Consider the following 16,767-nt stretch of genomic DNA (forward strand, 5'->3'; position numbering starts at 1 on the left):
ATGATAAAACTAATACACACAGAGTAGATGTAACTTAGCAACCTGCTCAGCAATTGTAAGGTAGCATTGACTGAGTTCTTTTCAGGTTTACTGAACAAACAATGGCAAACTCAGGCTATTTGAGGATCAAAGGTGAAAGAAATAAAAAGGTCAACCACTGCTGTTCAGGAAGTTGTGATGTATTTATGGTGAAATGGTTAGGATCTTTACCATGTTTTGTCTACTTGAAGGGCACCCTAGAGGTCACTTTTATCTATTAAACATGTCGACCCTCCTTAAGCCCATCAGTGATGGAGAACATGTTTCTTATCATAAAAACAGTGATTCGTAGGGACTTAATCAGTCTGTATTGGTCTTAAATATGGAGTAAAAAGCAGCACTATTAGCCAAAACAGTGAAATTAGATGCTGGCCATATTCAAGAAATAGTGTTTAATGATGAACAAATTGTCAGTCAGTTTCATGTAATAGCTTTCAATCTATAATAAAAAAAGATCTACTGCAGTAGATAAAATGCTCTATTAAACATTACAAAGTGGGGACATGTAGTTCAAAAGACTACAGGCCTTTACCAAAGAGGGAGCGCCCAACATTGGTTGCATCATGGGAAGAATAGGACAGATTATTTCTGGAAATTCACCCCTAAATAGTCAAGATATCTCAGCCTCTACTTGTATATTAACCTTTTTTTTTTTTTTAAATCAGTCTCTCATAGTTTTATGAAAGGGCAGCACTAAATTTCCTGGAGTAAAAGCAAGCAGATCAATTATTTACAGATTTCCATTATCTGTGTTCGTCATATTTCAATGTATAACTATACATCAATGTTTCTGTATAATTTTACATTTGTTTGTTGAACACTTTTATCCAAACCCAGTCAGTCAAGTGATAGCTAAAAAGCTCAGCTTGATCAGTAGTGACAGATCAGAGCAGCATCATGATGCAGTTTAAAAGAGCAAAAAGAGTTAATTTAGAACCAGAGAGCAGCAGATTATTTATATAAAGCTCCACAGCTATGATGACTCATGCATTTTTTTCTTTTTACAGTGCTCTTGAATGATACAATGGATCCAAACAAACCATATTATTATTTTTGCCAACCATCTGATTCCTTTTTTAATTGAATTCCTGCTATGCATCTGCCATACATGCAACCGATGTGTGTGTGTGTGTGTGTGTGTGTGTGTGTGTGTGTGTGTGTGTGTGTGTGTGTGTGTGTGTGGGTGCGCGTGTGTGTGTGTGTATAGGATATATACACACATGCACAGGTTAATCTCTACTGGATGAGTCCCACCTGTCCCAAGTGAACGAGTAGACCCGCCCCTGGACACAACACAATCAATTAACGCTAAAAGGAGCAGATAAGTCATGCTGAAGTCTTTAGTGCAACACTGTGCATGCTTTATTTAACACAGCCTGAATGCATGAGGGCTGTATATGTAATGTATTTTCAATCACACTCAACATAAACATACTTTAAAACGTGCAAAATACAATCCAGATTATTTTAAGGGAGAGGTAAAAAAAAAAAAAACGAACAAAAAACACATGTGCTGGACTGGAGGCCAGTCGATCTAGGCTGCTTAGGAGCTGTGGAATGAGATTTGTGCGACTTTAAAGTGGATCAGTGTTTTGTAATGAATGGGTTTTTTTTTTTTTTCGTCGGTGCGCCTGCCTATTATTAGCTACGGAGGCCTTACAGTAAGTGGAGGTGGTTCCATGACGGTCAGAGCTGCAGCTCTGCAACGCACCGACACGCTTCAGATCAGCGTTCGTATTTTTGGCAATGCAATCGGACTTATCGCACTGATCCAGAGGACCTTTTCCTGACACATCTGCGGTCTTCCGGTCTATTTTCAAGCCTCGTTCACCTTTGCCTTGAAGATGAAGTTAAACACGAGCTGCCGTCAGGTGCAAACCGCATCCGATGGAGCCCTGCCTTTTGTCTCCTTCATCGACCAGCCCCATGCAGCAGCACTTCCTTATGTTGCGGTAAGAGGGGAAATGACACATTTCCTGCAGGGCAACCGAACTGGTTTTTATTTCCTAAATCGCTGGTTATGCGATGAACACGGAGAAGCCATATAAACAGGCTCAAGAGTCAGTGACGGTGTGTTACATAACGTGTAATGCAGCAGAGCCTCATGACTAGTGTCTCGGTGGTGGAGGGACTGTTCTGTCCTCCTGGTAGGATATGCACAATTTTATCATCTTTGTTTGGGATGATAACCGAAGCTGTGAGTTTATTTAATGGGGATTTATTTAGGAGGTTAGTCTTAAAGCGCCGTGTGGCTTATTTAGAATATCTGACCATATGAAGAAAAAAAAAAAAGATTAATTAATTCGGGAGTTGCGCAGTGTGGACTGTAACAGGAAAGGGCATATGAATAAGCATTATTAGAGGCGGTGTATCTGTATAGTGACATACAGGCCCAGCCTAAGGTCACATTGTCAAATGTGTTTGTGTGAATGCCTCAGTGGAGGTGAGACCGAGCTTGTAGGGATGCAGATTGTGCAGTCAATGAGGCTGATTTTATGAATGACTGCAACAAAAAAAGCATAGTAATCCGTAATAGTGGCTAATATGGTATAGCCTATCAAAAAATAAAACTCTTACTATAGGAGATCATTACTGGTTTCTGATTGTAGCATCATCAGAAATGTGGTTGTAGTGTAGGTCAAAGGGAAAGTGATGCTTTTGGAAAGGGGGACAGTTTCCTTAAAGCAGATGTTTGGCATTCAGACAGGAACACCAGGCGCTTCTGACCTCACTCATTAGCACAGAATATAAATATGAATGGCTCTTCTGATCAAAGGTCCCAGTGCAGGAGCCTAACTCTTTACAGGGTGAAACTCAGATGGGAGTTTGAGACCTTGATGTCCGGTGGGCTGGGCAGGTTATAACAGAGGTGGACTACAACACTAGCAAGACACACACAGCAGTGATTATTGTCATTTTTATATGCTGCTCTTTTTGTTGAATAATAAAAAATAATCAGCGTAGTAGATGGTTGGGAATTGTTTGATGGGCTGTGACACACAGAGACATAGGCTACAGTTCCCTTGGAAACCAGTCCGGCTACCTAGTTCATCAGCCACCATTTTCAAGAGACAGAAGTGTATTTACCTATTCCCTCCATTTCATTTAATGAAGGTAGTATTTGTGGTGCTCATTGTTATGAATTAGGGCTGTGATGGTTGAAGCTAAGCTTGTAACATAGGAACGGTGAAAAGGGACAGGTATTTTAGGCTCGCAGATGGCTGAAGGGATTACAGAAATACCTGGATATGATTGTGTGAGCCTTTATTAACCCATAGTATACAAAAAGAAATTGTCATATTTTTTATTGTCATAACATTTTCAGTGCTGGCTATGTTGTAAAATATATGGATCCCCCCCAAAATGCCCCCCCCTTTTGTTTGCTTGCCCCTTTAAATTTTTTTTTCTATATCAGGACAGGGAACTTGTGAATGGGCACAGGGACGTCACAAGACCATCCATTGATAGCTCTGCAGGCAGAACAGGCTGTGCAGATGAGGAGTAGTCACTGTGTTTAATACCCGTATTGATCCATGTTCCTGTACTGTTCAGGACAATAGTTTAGGATTCCGGGTGCTGATGCAGCTTTCTGTGCTCTGTATTTCGACAGGTCCCAGCTGACAGATTCTGATATGGACTATGAGAGGCCAAACGTTGAAACTATCAAGTGTGTGGTGGTAGGAGACAATGCCGTTGGAAAGACCCGCCTTATCTGCGCCCGGGCCTGCAATGCCACACTGACTCAGTACCAGTTACTCGCTACACATGTGCCCACGGTCTGGGCAATTGACCAGTACAGAGTATGCCAGGAGGTGAGTATGCAAGCTCATAATGTTTTAAGATGACCTGCATGTTATGTAATGTGAAAAAAGGTATTTAAATCTCTGGTTACTCAACATAATTATGGTTAAATATTCCTGAATGTGTCATCTCTTATTAGGTATTAGAGCGCTCCAGAGATGTGGTGGATGACGTCAGTGTGTCCCTTCGCCTCTGGGATACTTTTGGAGACCATCATAAGGACCGGCGTTTTGCATATGGCAGGTGAGATACTGTAAAATTCAATGTTAGTCTACTAGTACTTGTTCTGGTGCTGCCTGAGTTGAGAGAATTTGTCCTGCGTCTTCCCTTCAGGTCTGATGTGGTGGTACTGTGCTTCTCAATCGCCAACCCCAACTCTTTATACCATGTGAAGACCATGTGGTACCCTGAGATCAAGCACTTCTGTCCCCGTGCTCCTGTCATCTTGGTGGGTTGTCAACTGGACCTGCGCTATGCAGACTTGGAGGCAGTGAACAGGGCACGGAGGCCTTTAGCTAGGTAGTGGGACTTATGTTTGAATGCAAGAATTTTTCTGTGGAAGTTAGAGATTGTTTGATATTGGCTTTGATTTACTTTTTTCTAGATCCAGAATTGCTTTTGATATATTCTGTTGTTTTTCAGACCCATAAAATCAAATGAGATTCTTCCTCCGGAGAGAGGCCGGGAGGTGGCCAAAGAGTTGGGAGTGCCATATTATGAAACCAGTGTTGTTGCTCAATTTGGAGTCAAGGACGTCTTTGATAATGCTATCCGAGCTGCGCTCATCTCACGCCGACACCTGCAGTTTTGGAAATCTCACCTCAGAAATGTTCAGCGGCCTCTCCTTCAGGCGCCCTTCCTGCCACCAAAACCTCCCCCACCTATAATCACTGTGCCTCCTCCCCCAACAACCACAGAGGAGCATCCAGTCGGTCTTCTGGAGGACCCACACTGTGCTGACGTCATCCTGGTCCTGCAGGAGCGACAGAAAATCTTTGCACACAAGATATACCTGGCGACATCCTCTTCAAAGTTCTATGACCTCTTTATTATGGACACACAAAATGAGGAGACTGAAAGGCCAACTCGTGGTCCTCTCTCTGGCCGAGAGCTGCTCATGCGTGCTGCTAGCTTTGATGTTTGCGAGAGCAACGATGATGGAGACAGGGCCAACCTGAGGGCCTGCACTAGTGATGGCACTTTGAAAGACTCAGAGGGGGGCCGGCGGGGTAGAATGCTCTCCTCGTGGAGCCGAGCTTTCGTCAGCATCCAGGAGGAGCTGATAGATGACCCTGTAACATACAACCCTAGGCCCATGACTGTAGTGCACATGGACCAGTCCATGCAGCTCGGCCCTTTCCGAGCAGTACTTCGCTACCTGTACACAGGTCAGCTAGATGAGAATGAGAAAGAGCTAATGCATATTGCACACATTGCTGAGCTGCTGGAGGTCTTTGATTTGCGGATGATGGTGGCAAACATACTTAACAATGAAGCCTTCATGAACCAAGAAATCACCAAAGCCTTCCATGTACGGCGCACAAACAGAGTCAAAGAGTGCTTGGCCAAAGGCACCTTTTCTGGTGAGTGAAAATCATTTATCCTTAATTCTTGTGTTCTACTTGCAGTAGAGTGGATGCAGGTGTAAGTAAGGTGTGCTCAGTGTCTCACTTCTGTATTGCAGATGTAGTATTCAAGCTAGATGATGGAACGATCATGGCCCACAAGCCTTTACTCATCTCTAGTTGTGACTGGATGGCAGCTATGTTCGGAGGGCCTTTCGTGGAGAGCTGCACCAAAGAGGTAAGTGAACCCACATTACTGGTTTGTTGCGCTGTGAAATATGACCAAGAGAGCTCAAGTACAGACCAGGGTAACCTAAAGTCACATTTATCCCACAGTGTAATTGTCATTTCGTTTATAAAGCAGTAGCATTTAAAATGTAATTACTTTTTAATTACACGAAGCACACTAGTGCAGCACCGATCAATACACATACTGACCCAAATAGAGCACCAATGAACTATGTAGTCTGTGTACAAGTATAATTTAATTAGAGGATTGCAAGTCTGTTGTAATACAATTAAAGTGGCTTCTGTGATCCAAACATACTGTAGTTCTGTGAGCTCAGTTACTTTTTATTTCTACTTTAACAGAAAATAGTACTACTAAAAGATTGTACATGTAAGAAATACTTATGCAGGTACTTTGAAATTTAGATTCATTTCAAATGATAAAAAATCTATATAAATACAAAATTCAATCACCTGTCTATTAAGTTCAAAACACATCAAAAGCCTTGGGGCCCTAAGTCATGACTGTGTCACATGTTCTGGTTTCTAAGGTGCTGTTTCCCAACACAACTCGCAGCTGTATGAGGGCTGTGCTAGAATATCTGTATACGGGGCGCTTTTGTTCTCGGCCTGACCTGGATGCAATGGAGCTTATTGTTCTTGCCAATCGTCTTTGCCTCCCCCACCTGGTTGCACTTACAGGTATTACATTTGGCATATTTATTAATTTTTGGATTGTATTACACAAAGCCATTGTATGTGATTCCAAGTTCATGCTTACAGTGACTGGCTTTTCTGTTTCTTTCAGAGCTCTACACAGTAACAGTATTGACGGAGGCAGCGATGATGGGGGCTGACATTGATGGAGATGTGCTGGTGTACTTGGATATGGCCCAGGTAATGTGAACTGTCAGTCATCCCTAAATGGGGACGGCACTTAAAACTATTATATATTGCTTTGGCAAATTGGATTTTTTATTAATGAGGGCATTTCTCAGGGAAAACCACTCTGGAGACTGAAACAACTACTAGGTGGAGCCAAAGAAACAGTTTTTCAGAGCGCTTCTGGTTGAGGTTGAGCTCCATAAACTAAAATGGAAAGGGTCTTAAAGGTTTTATATATTTTTATATATACCACTTACCACCACTTACCACTAGATGTCGTACTAGAGCACCAGCTTCTCAGACCAAAACAATGGGCGCTATGGCCAACCAAGTAAGTACCCAAGTAATCCAGTTCATCCACTTTTTTTAAATGAGGCAGAGAGTTTACTCATTTATTTTCAGATCAACTGTATCAGTCAGTGAGGGGAACTAAACTACAGTTTACCCATTTCTGTATTTACTACTATACCCCTGAAGATAGACGTTTAACCAGAAACAGCCATAACATCGCTCACCACCAGACGTCATAGAAAATGTTTACCTTGCATAACAGAAAAATTGAAACCTCATTCAAAGTGGAAACAAAATAAAACTCAAGAGCTATCTTTGTTAGTCTTTCCACTGTTTTAACAATCACCAACTCTGGTTTGTTCAAAATAAATCCTAAATTTACAGACGTAGATGAGAACAGCAGCACTTTCAGTTGCTCTCCTCAGTTGTACACAGACAGACTCACATGCACTAACATGTACTCCCAGGGCCCAGTCTTATAGGGGAGATGTCACCTTCAGCTGTCCTTTCTCAGTTGCCATCAGCATGCTTAAGTTAACATGCTAATGCTCACATGCTAATGATAGTATTATAAGTATAAGTGAAGCTCCTTAGTGAGCAATAAATTACTGAAGCTGATGTTGAGCAAACTCTTGCTAAATGTATGTAGAAGTAGAGGTTTAGCTCAAATAATGAGGTGTCTGCATCCAATGCAACAACAAAACCCCACAACAACAATGCTTGTCATGTACAATAACAATAAAAAAAAAAAGACAAATAATGATTTTGTATGTTGACAGTTCCACGGAGCTCAGCAGCTCACTGGCTGGTGTCTTCACCACATCTGCACCAACTACAACAGTGTCTGCCGCAAGTTTCCCCGAGACATGAAGGCCAAGTCTACAGGTAACTCACTCGTGTATCTGGTAGCACACCAGCAACCTTTAATGCCCTCTCATTCATGCTGAACACTAACCTGATATACAGTATGGCAACCACTTGGGTGCTGCAGTACATGAAGACTTGTGTGTCTTGTGTAGCCATTTGAAACATAAAAGGATGAAATAAAAACATGTTTAAAAGGCTTTAAGGAAAGTTGGCCAATTTAAATGAAATCTGTAAAAGCAGATTACAGATGGACTCATTTTACCTCAGGAAGAGCTATATTTAGTTTTCCAGCACTTCAGAAGCAAAATAATTATTTCAATATATAGTCAAGGACTCCTCAGAATGAACTGTAACTGCCCACCCTGTACTGGTTTGATCAATAATCCAAAAATACTATTGTATCATTTTGTTTTTAGCTGCCATTATCTTTGCACTACGTAGCCAGTCTACAGTGTTGCAAAATCAGTAATTATACAATTTTCTATACTATTTCTTCTTAACTCATGTTTTCCTTTATGAATACTGTGGGTTTTGCTGTTATACATCATGTGTATTAAGGCTATGTTTCGATTTTAAAATGTAATTTTTAAAATGTATAAAGTATACGATTTATTGCTGTATTGCTAGCACAATTATTATTGTGAAAAATATATCACTTAAATCTGTTTCCAACCTCTGTGTGCTGCAGTTCATTGTTGTGATGCTGAAACGTAAAACTCATTGTGGGGACTTGGGGATTCTTGAAAATCCTACATATTCCTAAAACAGCTTATTCTGATGCAGAGAACCAAGAGTACTTTGAGAAACAACGCTGGCCACCTGTGTGGTACCTGAAAGAGGATGACCACTACCAAAGAGCACGCAAAGAGCGCGACAAAGAGGACTACCTGTACCAGAGACGACAATGTAAACGCAAGTGGCTCTTCTGGAACCTCCCTTCCTCCCCTAACTCAAACTCTTCTGGCTCATCTGCTGTCATCTGACCAAGTGGTAAGACCAGGTCCACTCTGAAGTACATCAGTGTGGATGCGAGTTGTGAAAGATACAATAGAAGATAAGCACTGCTGGCTAGGCACGCCCCAATTATTCAGGCACACAGTTTCTCCTCCTGTTTGTTTGCCTCTGCAGTCAAACGGCACTCCTCCAGGTTTGCAAGCTCAGCTCAAACTGGCAGTTAAAGTAATGGGTTTTGTTCCTTAGATTTTTAGCTTGGTGTACATGAGACTCAAACCTCCGTGATATGAACCTCACTGACAAATGGCACAGTGTAACTGGCGCAAATAACAACTCATATTGATTGTTGTATGTTCCACTACCTGAGTTTTATGTTTTAGAAATAGGACTATGCTGGCACAGAACTTTCCACCTATGATCATAATTATCATCAATTAACCTGAACTAATAACCAAGTGCTGCTTATCAGCTGCAACAACCAGCAATTCAACACAGAACTTCTCAGTCTCAGAGATATGACACTTTGCCCTTAAGTGTTTGTACAATCTACCAAACCATGTGTACAGTATGATCTCATCAACAGGATGTAACAATGATATAGCCTGCCAGGAATCAGTTACCGAAGTCACGCTTAACCATGCTGATTATGATCATGTATGCATACATGAAAATACTGGAAAGTTCCACTTCTGTTAATTTTTGTTCCGTCATTCTATATTTGAATGTTTGTGAACGGCTTGCACACCTAAACGTGATGTGAGTCTGGACACACTCAGCATTTACATATTGTGATCGTGTGATTTGTGGCCTCTCGTCACAAAAGGGCTTTAGTTTACATGAATGCATTCAGTGTCCTGAGACACAAGAGATCCCAAATTAAGGAAAATATCTGTATTTTCTGTAAAATGCCAGCAAAAACAAAACAGATCACTATTATTTCCTACAGTATGTGTTGCTTGATGAGGCTTGTTAGCACACATGTTTCCTGATTCCTTAAGTTGTTCATTGAATGGTTCCATCAGCTTGATCACTGTCATCCTGGAAAGCAACACAGGATGTATCTCAGAGCCAATAGCAACATTTCAGGAGCTAAAGTGACCACATGTACATGACCATCCCTCTCTGACGGTGTGTTGGACGCATCTGTCACTGGTGGTGATTTAGCCTTTAGAGATTCATCTTGTAGTTGGCTTTGTAACACTTGTACATGCAGGAGGCTTCCTCACGCCTAGGAGAAGTCATCCATACTCTTCTACACCTCGAGCACTTTCTGGACTCTTCTCCACAGAGAGACACACAAGAACCTCCAGTAGCAGCATCCTGGTAACGGCACTATAGACAGTATGGTCTCATGACACGCTGCGGTAAATGTAAAGAAAGAAACTGGGGATATAAGATTATAATATTTAAAATGTTTAAAAAAAAAAAAAAAAGTTGTGAAGAGGTTAAGATCAAATCATTTTTCATGATTTGTTTTGCACACCTCACAGTATATGTTCAAGATTGTCATCTACTGTTGTACTTGATTATAGGATGGACTTGTAAGCATGGTGCTCAGTGAAGATGGGTAGTATTGTAAATTGTACAGAATATCAGATGAACTGCAAGTAACTTGCATCACTCTAACTAATATAGTGCACTGCAGGCAGTGAGCAGAATCGTACAGTATTACTGAGTAATACATATACTGAATATAGACTTGACTTATCCAACTTGCATTTAGTTACTGTGCAGCTACAAACTGTTGTTGAAAATAACTGAATACTCATTGTGCTGACCTCCAGTTACATCTATTATATACTGTAGTATACATGCAAATTACAGGCAGTTCAAATGAACAATTGACTAATAGTAAAATAGGATTACAGTGCAAAGTGAAGTAGACACATGTTTATATAAAGGACATTATAAACACATATGGTACATCAAACAAAAAAAAAAACACACACCATTGTTATGAAAAAAGTAAATTCTGATTGCAGTGTTTGCTTTTGCAGCATATGTTAACGAAAGGCTTGCTTTAATTCTGCATATGATTGGGTTATACTTTTCCATACGTTTTTTTGACTTGACAGATTTTTAGAGCCCAAAAAAGAGCTAAAAACAAATTAAGTGGTATGAATCAATTCAGTGACGAAACCAATTTCTTGCTAATATTAACTCCTGACTTAATAACTAGACTGCATGAACAGGGCTCGCCAAAATAGATGAAGTTCATTCATTGTCATTTAAAGTGTAAGATATAGATTAGTAGTGGTGCTGGTGCTCTAAGCAGTAGCTTTAAATTGTTGTCAATTACATTAATTTTTGTCTATTGCTAATAAGAACTGTCATTTTGAATATGGTCAGACACCAGGGGATGGGACTGTACTCTTTTAGAGTCATCTTTATCCTAATTCTGAATGTTTTAATTTATTAGATCATCTGACTAATAAATAATGTCCAGTTTTTACACAAAATAGTTTATTCTGATACTTTAACAGCAGGAGGGTCTATATTGTTATGATTTGCCTTGGTGGTGTGATTGATAAATTTCATAGACATGCATTTCATTCCTCAGTGCATTGCATTTATCAATGAATCTTCTGCTGATGTTTTGCATCAACAACACCTCATGCCTTAATGTACAGTGAAGTGTATGGTATCGAATGTAAAGTAGTGTTACTGTGGTTACTAGTTTGTTTGCTATTTGTTCAGTTACCATGGTGCTCTCTAGGTTGTGTGTGTATTTGTAAATGTACATAATCCATCATGTAGATGTAAAGCAATCAATGTATGATTCGGGGAGTTCGACACTGAGTAGGGTTGATGTTCTTTTAGAGCCATAAACACAAAACTAATGAAAGACTATGTCCATTAAGGCCACACAAGACTAACATAATGACAAACCATCAATTTGTGACATTAACTATTAAATTAATGCAGGGATTTCAAATTTGTTTAAATATTTTAAAGTTGCTTTATGCTAATGAGCTCCAATTTTGGAGTCTGCATTATTAAGAAATGCTGAGACATTAAGGCCATTAGAAGTTAGAGTGTAACTCAAACGTGTAAATAATAATTGTGTGATGACTTGCAATTCAAACTTGGCATAGCGATTGATACAAGCTATTGCATAGTTTAACATAGATACTGTTTTTGTACTATGCATACAGAAATGTCTGACTTTGAAACTACAAACTTGCACTGCTTTGTAGCACCAGGTTCTATTCAAATTGCATTAGAGAGTATAGCAACACCATTAGATATGTAGACAACATCAGGTAAAAAAAAAAATAAAAAATAAAAAAAGATTAGATCTTAAATTACAAAGAAGTTGTCACTGGGGCCCTTTTCCATATGTTTGGGTGCTAATATCACGGCTGCAGAGAAGCACAAACCAAAGGGAGCTTTAGCAGCACCAGGAATATATTCTATATGCTGCACAATCACTACTGCATAGTTTAAGAGGCCTTGTTCAGAAATGGTTGAAAATTAAATATATATATATAAAATAAATAAATTAAAAGAAAAAAACTTGAATGTTTTCTCAGTGTTCAAAGCCTGGATGACTTTTCCTTAGTCATCAGGTACTTTTGTTCTCAAATGCTGTTTTTATTGTTTGAGAGCTGTAAATCTTAAATTCTGTAGCATGTGTTATTGAAAATGTGTAAATAATATTTACTAAATAAAAAAAGGAGAAACGTGCAGTTTGGCTATGGCGCCAGTGTTTTTTTTTTTTCAGTTATGTCATATGAAACTTTTGCAGCCTCATAGGTCAGCAGGATCGTACACTGCGCAGAGGCGGCAGCCACAAGTGAGACCTGCAACCAGAAGAGGAGAGAAGAAACCCGCAACAAAAACACAAGTGGACGACTTCAGAGATGGTAATGTTAATCAGACAATGAATGTAGCTGCCCTACGAAGACTGTAGTTTGCATTCAGTGATATTTAATGTCTGTTCTCGGCCGCAACGAGCACTTGATAAACTGCACCGTCAGTGTCGACATGTGACACACTGCATAAATATAAACAAGCTAAAACAGGTGAAGGCTAATTTTGAGCTAATGTGACTCTTAAATCACTTAAAAAAAAGTTAAATAATATTTTTTAAATATATATACGAGCTCGTTATCAACAAATAAGTACCTGACATTAATGACACTGTTCTTCCTGTTGTGGCAGGATGTAGCCAAATCTAGCTATTAAGTTTAAATATAGTAACGCGTTAGCAGCACAGGATACATGTTGCTACATTGTGCCACTCGCTAGTTGAAGCAGACGCTTCCCAAACATTTAAATGTTGCAATTTAACAATAACATTGACTGTAACGAGAATCAAGACCGGTGATTTTAAGCTTAAGTTTAAGTAAACAAGCTTCCTGCACATCCTGCTGATGTGTCAGTCAGACTAGTAGTCCAACAGGTGTAGATGGGGGCAGGTGAAATAGTTTATAGCAGTCACATTTACATTGTCCTATCAGACCTCTTGAGAAAATGCTCAAGGAAAAATGGCTTAAACTTCCAGTTTCTGGAATGTTAAGGTTTCCTGCTTTTCTTCATTCAGTGTTGAGACTTTTCTTTTTCTCTCCTTTCTAAAAAAAAGTAAACAACATTTTAAACAAATCATCTTTTGCTCTGAGAACTTGCATATGGCGTTTTTAAACTATTTTGACATTTTATAGACCAGTTGCAAGCCTATATTAAAACTGTAAAAGCAAGAAGCACTTCAGTTACTTTCCACCACAGGCAAATGCAGTTTTTCTTTACTCTTTAAAAGCTATACTGCTTGACAGATTAATGAGGTGTTGAAAATATACAAATACACTTGACTCCTTGACTAACAGAACACTGCTGTCCGCAGGCCACAGTACCATTTCTGGTGTTATGTGCTTGTGTTTTGGGGCTTTACCATGTGGAAGCAACACCAGACACCCTGAGCTCTGCGGATTCTTCTTTCTGTCAGTAAGTATTCCCATAAAAACCAAAATAAACACGGAAAAGAAAAACGAATCTGAACGGAAGCTTCATTTTCTCTCTGCGTTGCCCTTTTTGCTCATGTTGGTATTGTAACCTTTTTATATAAGTTGGCTATGTTTATCTCAGGATGCGAGCATATTGTCTTTCCCCTTAATGCAGAATGTAATACAAAATGGTTTAGAGTGAGCTTCTTTTATCTTTCTTTAATAAAGGGGTGGACTACATGTGATCTATCCAGAACTGGACATCGACAAATGCCTCATAATTCCAAAAGACCGGGAATTCAGAGAAAAGGTCAGCACAGTTTGGAAAGCCCCTCAGATTTACTTCACTGGAGCACGCAAGGTAAGTTTCTGGTATTTGTTGTTCTGGGGTGTACAAGTAATCCAATAGTTCTAATATACCTGTATTTAATAATCCACTGCGGATTATTAAATAAGGGAATTCTGCCAACTTTTTCTGTCACAGAACTTTTTTTTTTCACTATTATTTCAGTAGCTAAAAGTTAGCCCAAGAAGAGAATGTATAAGAATGACTATTCAGTTCATATGTTTCACTCTCTTTACCAGCAATCTCATTGGAACAGGCTTTAATTCACTGTCACAATTTAAAGTATAGACAATTATGTAATCAATATGTATATACATATTCAATGTGTATCAATTTTGGGGTCTTGACACAAAAAAGTTTGAGATTCACTGGTGTAGTCAGTGTTATTTGGCAAACATGCACATGCTTATTTATAACACTAGAGTGCAGTAATGGATAAGACAAGCTGCATCTCTACCTCACCTTAATTCACTGTCACAAGAAACAAAACTTCACAACAGTTTTAAAAAGTTGAAAAAGTTTTAAAAGCATGAAATAACATTTCAGTTATATTTAAAATTTCAGGCTGTTCTCCAGTTTTGAGCTTCTGTTATCTACATTACCTGTTCATTATTACTGATGCACTACAGTAATCTTTGTCACCAGAGAGTGGTGCTAGCACATCACACTCTTAAGCCCTTCAGTGAACAATTGTGTTAAGCCGAGGTAATGTCCTATCTACAGTTTACACTATTCAGAATGTCAGATAACGTAAACTGTAAGGTAGATAATACTGTCATTGATGTTCTTAATTCAGTCAGCGATTTTGACTGGAAAATTCTCTAATCTCTGTTTCACACCAGTGAAGCAACAAACAAAAAATCTCCATCCTCAGTTAGGTGTCATTACAGTTATTAAAGTGAATTTCAGTGGACAGCACACAAAGCAGTGCATGCTTTAGAGGATCAGTGTATGAACCAGTATTCTTTAGTGGTAAAACATGTTACCACTTATTAAAAAATGTTTACGTAAAACTCAAACTGTGACCCTAAAACTGAAATAGATCACTAATTGTAGTTGATTTAAAGGATTAGGTTGTAATTGAAAGCAATGCAATAAAACGTACTTACAATATTTGATATATTCATACTATGCTTGTGTTAAATATGATTCAAAAGATAAAAATAAATGCAGTGCTAATGATAAAAGAAATGAAATACTTTTAGTAAGAGAACTGCATTAACATTACAGCCCTTAAGTAACATTCTGTACCTAAACTGAGAAGAAAATCAAGTTTGGAAAAAGGGTGGACATTAAATGCTTAAATGACATATAGCATTCTCCTTAAAGTACTTGCCAGATGATCACAATGATTCATTCAGATGATCTGTGTAGTATTCATTTATTTATAGTTTGTGTATTCTTCTTTTGAGCGACAAATTGAGAGAGATACAGTTTCCAATCCACAGAACCCCTGCTGAAGTTGACAATGAAATTACATCAAGCGCACACCAAATCCTATATCTGTAAATTGAAAACTTAAATTGAACGCCACCTCGATTTAGGAGGTAGTTTATGAATTCCAGAGCTAAGCAGTCTAGCTTGAACATGATCTATTGCCCTTCTCTTGCCCAAACTCCATTTGATCTATGGTCGTATTATCTATAATGCTGTCTTACATGATTCTCTTTTATTGCCAGAATCAGTGTCAGACAGCAAGACAGATTACATGTTGGATTAAATCAATACAAACTTTATTTACTGGGCTTTGAAATGTAATTCTCCATTTCTCCTGACACTTAAGTAAACACGCACTATTGAAGGATCAGATTGTTGCCTGTGGTTCTGTGGTTGGTCTGCTGGTCCACCACGCTTTCTGTCACTGTGCCATGCTGCCAGCGCTGCTGCTATTCTCTGCCACTCAGCCCTTGTACCCAGTAGTAGGAATACAGAATAGTGGCCGCTCATGCTCAAATCCACCCACAGTAACACCCACTTCATTACTGGGACGGGATGCATGCCTGCTGAGTAATTGTAATGGAGCGCAATGGGCAGAAGTCCCATACACCCGCCTCTAAATAGGTGCTCATAACCAAAAACAAAAGCAAAGGGCCACAGAAACTGCAGATTTCTATGTTCAAACTTCAGAGTAACGATTCACCACTTGAACTTATGTGTTAGCAAAACCTGGCATGTGTGTTGATGAAGCATTTTTAGAAATCCTAATTACACTCAAAAGCCTCAAAAGCATCTACAGTTTGAAACAAGTGGGATATGTATTGGCTAATGGGACTTAACTATAACAACATGACTTGGTTAGTCTCACAAATAAAGATGTGATAATAAGGAATGGAAATTTAATAAACCTGACCATATTCCTTCAAGGAAACATGTTCAGAAATGATTGTAATAAGTGTGAAGTGCAGATTGCTAAAGGTCGTCATGAAGTTTTAAAAGACACAGACTTACTTTCTCTTTGTTTATGAAAAAATTAACCTCTGAACAACAGTAGAAAATGAAACTGTTGTCTGCTTCATTTCCTGTCAGATGTTTTCAATTACTCAATATAGTAATATAAAGAATATAGTTACATTAAATGTTAAATACCAGTAAATATCTGAAGCATCAATTGAAGAGCTACAAATTATTACCATCATTTGTCAAAATGGGACATATAGCTTTTCTTGACTACAGTTATATCCAAAATTACCTAGCACAGTAACCTCACGATTAGTGTCTGTAGAAATAAAGGGAAATACTCGAGTTGAAAAAACGTTGCATGTTGTTTCAGTCTTGCACCCTGATGCATTTTCTGAACCAGAAGTATCTGTTAACGTCAGTGTAAATATTGAAGAATAACTGTTAAAAC

The 16,767-nt window shown here is 38.9% G+C and overlaps 2 protein-coding genes across 3 annotated transcripts in view; both read left to right on the plus strand.

Moving 5' to 3' along the window:
* The first annotated feature begins 1,675 nt into the window (after window positions 1-1,675).
* On the plus strand, window positions 1,676-12,324 carry LOC127376083 (rho-related BTB domain-containing protein 2-like). 2 transcript variants are annotated; one of them, XM_051422650.1, is made up of 10 exons: window positions 1,676-1,991; window positions 3,650-3,851; window positions 3,980-4,083; window positions 4,174-4,359; window positions 4,483-5,423; window positions 5,525-5,643; window positions 6,185-6,335; window positions 6,442-6,530; window positions 7,589-7,694; window positions 8,460-12,324. In XM_051422650.1, the coding sequence occupies exons 1-10, from the start codon at window positions 1,927-1,929 to the stop codon at window positions 8,657-8,659; spliced, it is 2,163 nt and encodes a 720-aa protein (XP_051278610.1). In that variant the 5' UTR covers window positions 1,676-1,926; the 3' UTR covers window positions 8,660-12,324. The 2 variants fall into 2 exon arrangements, with proteins under 2 accessions (XP_051278610.1, XP_051278611.1); XM_051422651.1 differs by lacking the exon at window positions 1,676-1,991 and adding an exon at window positions 2,072-2,186.
* Window positions 12,325-12,377: 53 nt separating this feature from the next.
* LOC127376096 (phosphatidylethanolamine-binding protein 4) overlaps window positions 12,378-16,767 on the plus strand; it is a 50,568-nt gene continuing 46,178 nt past the window's right edge. The window contains exons 1-3 of the mRNA XM_051422674.1: window positions 12,378-12,496; window positions 13,474-13,574; window positions 13,802-13,934. Coding sequence (XP_051278634.1) covers window positions 12,494-12,496; window positions 13,474-13,574; window positions 13,802-13,934 — 237 coding nt within the window. The 5' untranslated portion in view covers window positions 12,378-12,493. The remainder of the gene's footprint in view (window positions 12,497-13,473; window positions 13,575-13,801; window positions 13,935-16,767) is intronic.

The sequence above is a fragment of the Dicentrarchus labrax genome, unplaced genomic scaffold (genome assembly GCF_905237075.1).
Source record: "Dicentrarchus labrax unplaced genomic scaffold, dlabrax2021, whole genome shotgun sequence".
Classification (NCBI taxonomy): domain Eukaryota; kingdom Metazoa; phylum Chordata; class Actinopteri; family Moronidae; genus Dicentrarchus; species Dicentrarchus labrax.

Coding starts and splice junctions, on each gene's coding strand:
- LOC127376083 (XM_051422650.1), top strand. CDS start 1,927: ATGGAGCCCTGCCTTTTGTCTCCTTCATCGACCAGCCCCATGCAGCAG. Junction 5,644..6,184: donor TGGAGAGCTGCACCAAAGAG/GTAAGTGAACCC, acceptor CTGGTTTCTAAG/GTGCTGTTTCCCAACACAAC. Junction 6,531..7,588: donor TGTACTTGGATATGGCCCAG/GTAATGTGAACT, acceptor GTATGTTGACAG/TTCCACGGAGCTCAGCAGCT.